The sequence below is a fragment of the Oncorhynchus kisutch genome, linkage group LG29, assembly GCF_002021735.2.
Source record: "Oncorhynchus kisutch isolate 150728-3 linkage group LG29, Okis_V2, whole genome shotgun sequence".
Lineage (NCBI taxonomy): Eukaryota > Metazoa > Chordata > Actinopteri > Salmoniformes > Salmonidae > Oncorhynchus > Oncorhynchus kisutch.
The window spans coordinates 9533741-9539725 of record NC_034202.2 but is presented as its reverse complement, the minus strand read 5'-3'; the positions used below and the strand labels follow the sequence as shown (position 1 = coordinate 9539725).

The window sequence follows — 5985 nt, the reverse complement described above, 5'->3', positions numbered from 1 at the left end:
AGGGGGCTACACCTCTCAGGCAGGGGAGAGGCTACGGTGGGGAGAGGGGCTACACCTCTCAGGCAGGGGAGAGGCTACGGTGGGGAGAGGGGCTACACCTCTCAGGCAGGGGAGAGGCTACGGTGGGGAGAGGGGGCTACACCTCTCAGGCAGGGGAGAGGCTACGGTGGGGAGAGGGGCTACACCTCTCAGGCAGGGGAGAGGCTACGGTGGGGAGAGGGGGCTACACCTCTCAGGCAGGGGAGAGGCTACGGTGGGGAGAGGGGCTACACCTCTCAGGCAGGGGAGAGGCTACGGTGGGGAGAGGGGCTACACCTCTCAGGCAGGGGAGAGGCTACGGTGGGGAGAGGGGGCTACACCTCTCAGGCAGGGGAGAGGCTACGGTGGGGAGAGGGGCTACACCTCTCAGGCAGGGGAGAGGCTACGGTGGGGAGAGGGGGCTACACCTCTCAGGCAGGGGAGAGGCTACGGTGGGGAGAGGGGGCTACACCTCTCAGGCAGGGGAGAGGCTACGGTGGGGAGAGGGGGCTACACCTCTCAGGCAGGGGAGAGGCTACGGTGGGGAGAGTGGGCTACACCTCTCAGGCAGGGGAGAGGCTACGGTGGGGAGAGGGGGCTGCACCTCTCAGGCAGGGGAGAGGCTACGGTGGGGAGAGGGGGCTGCACCTCTCAGGCAGGGGAGAGGCTACGGTGGGGAGAGGGGGCTGCACCTCTCAGGCAGGGGAGAGGCTACGGTGGGGAGAGGGGGCTACACCTCTCAGGCAGGGGAGAGGCTACGGTGGGGAGAGGGGGCTACACCTCTCAGGCAGGGGAGAGGCTACGGTGGGGAGAGGGGGCTACACCTCTCAGGCAGGGGAGAGGCTACGGTGGGGAGAGGGGCTACACCTCTCAGGCAGGGGAGAGGCTACGGTGGGGAGAGGGGGCTGCACCTCTCAGGCAGGGGAGAGGCTACGGTGGGGAGAGGGGGCTACACCTCTCAGGCAGGGGAGAGGCTACGGTGGGGCTACGGTGGGGAAAGTGTTTTCTTTCCAAAGCTGTCAATTATATACATAGTCGAGCATCTTTTCGTGACAAAATATATTGTTTAAAACGGGAACGTTGTTTTATCAAAAAATTAAAAGAGCGCCCCCTATATCGAAGACGTTAATCTTCCGGCGTAGGTCATCAATTTTGTTTTCCAAAGACAGCACGTTTGCTAGCAGAATGGAAGGCGGTGGTGGTTTGTTTGATTGCCTACGAATTCTCAGAAGGCACCCCGACCTCCGGACCCTTTTTCTCTGCCTTGTCTTCACGCAAATGATGGGGATCTGGGCCTGTTCCCGGGGAAGCAGTATATCATTCACATCGGGCTCGTCTGACTCTTTAAAGGAAAAAAATGATTCTGCCAGTTCATGGTGAGTAATCGCAGTTATGATGTCCTGAAGATCTTTTTGGTTATAAGAGACAGTAGCAGCAACATTAGGTACAAAATAAGTACAAACAATATGAAGAAACAAACAGTTAGGGACATGTAAAACGTCAGCCTTCTTCTCCGGCTCCATCTCTGTGTGCGGGAAGTGGTTCTCCCAAGATAGCGACTGGAAACGACACCAGATAAGACACCACCCTAACCTCTGACCTTCCGACACAGGCAGCTTCAGTAGAGGCACACACCCAATCCCAATTCCACCCTCTGCCCCTCCCTTCCTAGCTAATACCCCCTAGTCACTATACCAGGGGGTGTCAATCTCAATTCTCAGAGGGTAGAATGTCTAATGGTTTTTATTGTTTGCTTTCAATTTGTGTCCAATTAACACCTAGACAACCAGGAGAGGGGAGTTCCTAATCAATTACAAGGGAGGAGCGAAAACCCGCACAGTGTCATTTGAGATTTGCTGTACTGTGTTCAGAGAACAGTCCTGTAGGCCTACTGTAGTTCTCCCTTTCTGTTAGACTCACACACGCTGCTCTCCAAATAAATACGACACATTTTTGGGCCAAAGCGTTTTTTTGTGAACCGTCAACTGTCATTAGCTTGTGTTTTTACATTCAGTCACTTTGAGTCACATTCATCCATCAGTGCTTGTTTATGTCATTGTGAACCAGATGGTGATAGCTGGTGTGTGCTGAATTGGCTGTGGTTAGGATTACACACATTCCCTCTGTGTTTGTGTAAAGCTTTGGTGTGTGTGTGTGTGTGTGTGTGTGTGTGTGTGTGTGTGTGTGTGTGTGTGTGTGTGTGTGTGTGTGTGTGTGTGTGTGTGTGTGGTAAAAGGTCAATGTAGAGAAACTTCAGTAGTTCAACTGAAAATGTATTGTGAACTTTACTTGATAAAGATATTCAGTCATAATATTATAACAAAAGTAGCCTAATGCACAATAATACTACTACACAGAAACACAAGGGAGATTGTGAATTGGGATTTCCTTCTTTATTAAAGAACAACAATTGCCCAGTACTTTAAAGAGGGCTAGGACAAAAGATAGATACACACTCAGCCATGCAGTAAAATACAACAGCATCCAAACGCAAATAAGCTCCTTTGATCATGGTATGAGTGAACATTTGTCTGAGTAGCATTCACTAGTTATTTAAAACTTCCAAGCAGACACAGTAAAGCCAGTGGAGAACAATGAGCTTTATTCAGACCGTGACAGCAGACTCTGGCGAGACAATAGACTAGTGTCAAACGATAACAACATGAACATGAACATTTGTACAGAAAGCCTATATAATACCTGATGTAAGATAATCATATGCAAATACAAGATTTAAGTCTTGAAAATGTTACGCAATAGATAGACTACACAACAAGTTTTTCAACTTCTTGGTCAGTCTTGAGCTACGATCTCGGCGCTATAGGGTTCCATTCCTTTGGCAAAAAATTGAAATTTTCCTTTTCTGTTCATCAGACCCATGAACCCATGGCCAGACCCCTAAACAAGGTTGTAGCCTACAACACAGAAAAAATACATTTTGGTGAAGTCGCCATGCCAATCAAAGCAAAGGAGGGAAAAAAAGGATCCTGATATCATCTCGCCTACACATAATGTCCCTTATCGAAGCTTCCCTTCTAGAGAAACACAATAAAGATAACATACGCAATGGGCATCAAACAGTAGGCTAAGTAGACAACTTGTCCGTCCAGGTCCTGTGCCAAGTTTTGATGTGAGTAAAACTCTCCTCTCCTCACCTACACATAATGTTTCTTGTCGAAGTCTCCATTGGCCGAGATGGTCTTGGTGGGGGCATATTTGATGGGGTAGGTGCTCTTGGCTCCCTGGGGACAGGAGCAGCACAGCAGGGTTCCCCCCAGAAGGAGCAGGGCTGTGGCCGCCCAGCCAATGTAGATGGCTGCTCCTATCTCCCTCTTCTTGGACGAAGACACATCTGGGTTGTAGAAGTCTACTATGATGTTATTGGCCATCCAACAGAGAGGAACCAGCACCAATAGACCGCTGATGATGTAGACCACCCCACCTGCGTTCACCACTTTGGCTTTCACCGATTCGGTCTTGATGCAGTTGGTGCACTGTGCTCCAGCGATGGTCACCACCAGCCCCGCCACCCCCAGCACCGCCGATATCACCGTGAGGGCGCGCGCCGTCTGCAGGTCCTGGCTGAGCGCAAGCATCGAGTCGTGCATTTTGCACTGCATCTGACCCGTGCTCTGCACCACGCACGACATCCAGAGCCCGTCCCAGATGGTCTGCGCAACCACGATATTCATATCGATGAACGCCGTCACCTTCCACATGGGCAGCCCGCACGCGACCATGACCAGGAGCGAGCCCAGTAGGCACAACCCCATCCCAAGGACCTCCAGACACGCAGAGAGCATGGTGAGCCTTTTTCTTCTTTAAAACAGAGAGAGGAGAGTGAACACAAATGTAATTTAATATCCACTCGAGTATCAGAAGAATCTCTTTCTCCTATTCGCTCTAGAAATGTTAGGCTTGTAATAGATGATCAAAGAGAGGCTAGGAGAAGAACCTGTTTAATAAGATATATAGGCTCTCTAGCAGGTCTGAATCCACTCTGTGCCAGAAGGGGGTGCAGCCTTTGTCATTTATGGGACCGTTATTCGCACGCTAACGTCCAGTGTGACAGTTGCACACATATGTCAAAACAAAGCGGATAAACTTTGAGCCAACCAGTGACAAGCGCATCTCCGCATCAGCCAATGAGTAGGCAGAATTCGGATGCGGAGAGACAAAAGAGTTCAATGAGGAGAGAGAGAGAGAGAGAGAGAGAGAGAGAGAGACAGAGAGAGAGAGAGAGAGAGAGAGAGAGAGCGAGACAGAGAGAGAGAGAGAGAGTGTGTGCATGGCAGTAACACAAAAAGGAACACAACAGGTTAACTGTCTTCCTGGAATTGATCCTGAGGAAGAAAGAAAAAATAACAATGATGTGAGGTCAGAAGACCAGAAACAGAAATGGTCAACTATTTATGATAATAGACATTATATAGATTAGGAGAAAACGGATTTAATTCGTTGTTATACAATATATGCAAACCATAGTGTGTGTACCTAGATACAGCCCTTAGCCGTGGTATATTGGCCATATACCACAAACACCTGAGGGGCCTTATTGCTATTATAAACTGGTTACCAGCGTGAGGACAGTAAACAAGTAATTTTGTGTCATACTCATACTATATTGTCTGATATTCCACAGCTTCCAGCCAATCAGCATCCAGGACCCAAACTACCTGGTTTATAATTCACAAGTTACCACTGGCTAAAGCTATGACATTGAAATGCCTATTTACTGTTCAATTTCACGGTGCATTCTGTCTCATCAGCCCAGCCAGAGCCAGGCGATTCGAAAAATGGATCTCCAATGTAAAAAAGCATCTAGACATGATTTCCACTTTCTTTTAGACAAGCATTTGGTTTTCAACAGAGATTTGAAAAAACCTTGCTGCCTGTCTCTCTGACATTTTCAATATTGTTGAATAATACTGAAGACATCAAAACTGTGAAATAACACATATGGAATCATGTAGTAACCAAAAAAGTGTTAAATACATCAAAATATATGTTATATTTTAGATTCTTCAAAGTAGCCAAACATTGCCTTGATGACAGCTTTGCACACGTTTGGCATTCTCTCAACCAGTTTCACCTGGAATGCTTTTCCAACAGTGGTGAAGGAGTCCTCACATATGCTGAGCACTTGGCTGCTTTTCCTTCGCTCTGCTGTCTAACTCATCCCTAACCATCTCAATTGGGTTGAGGTCAGGTGACTGTGGAGGCCAGGTCATCTGATGCAGCACTCTATCACTCTCCTTCTTGGTCAAATAGCCCTTACACAGCCTGGAGGTGTGTTGGGTCATTTTCCTGTTAAAAAGCAAATGATAGTCCCACTAAGCGCAAACCAGATGGGATGACGTATCACTGCAGAATGCTGTGGTAGCCATGCTGGTTAAGTGTACCTTGAATTATAAATAAATCACTGACAATGTCACCAGCAAAGCATCCCCACACCATCACACCTACTCCATGCTTCACGGCAGGAAACATACATGCAGAGATCATTCGTTCACCTACTCTGCATCTCACAAAGACATGGTGGTTGGAACCAAAAATCTCAAATTTGGACTCATCTGACCAAAGGACAGATTTCTCCCCGATCTAATGTCCATTGCTTGTGTTTCTTGGCCCAAGCAAGTCTCTTCTTCTTATTGGTGTCCTTTAGTTGTTTATTTGCAGCAATTCGACCATGAAGGCCTGATTCACGCAGTCTCCTCTCAACAGTTGATGTTGAGATGTGTCTGTTACTTGAACTCTGTGAAGCATTTATTTGGGCTGCAATTTCTGAGGCTGGTAACTCTGCAGCAGAGGTAACTCTGGGTCTTTCCTTCCTGTGGCGGTCCTCATGAGAGCCAGTTTCATCAAGGCGCTTGATGGTTTTTGCGACTGCATTTGAAGAAACATATAAAGTTCTTGAAATTTTCAGGTTTGACTGACCTTCATGTCTTCAAGTAATGATCGACTGTC

General features: G+C 48.0%; 1 protein-coding gene across 1 annotated transcript; it reads right to left on the bottom strand.

Annotated features, from left to right (window-relative positions):
• Positions 1–2387: 2387 nt before the first annotated feature.
• LOC109874195 (claudin-4) lies at positions 2388–4166 on the bottom strand. The gene has a single exon (XM_031808915.1). The coding sequence runs from the start codon at positions 3819–3821 to the stop codon at positions 3174–3176; it is 648 nt and encodes a 215-aa protein (XP_031664775.1). The 5' UTR covers positions 3822–4166; the 3' UTR covers positions 2388–3173.
• Positions 4167–5985: the final 1819 nt, after the last annotated feature.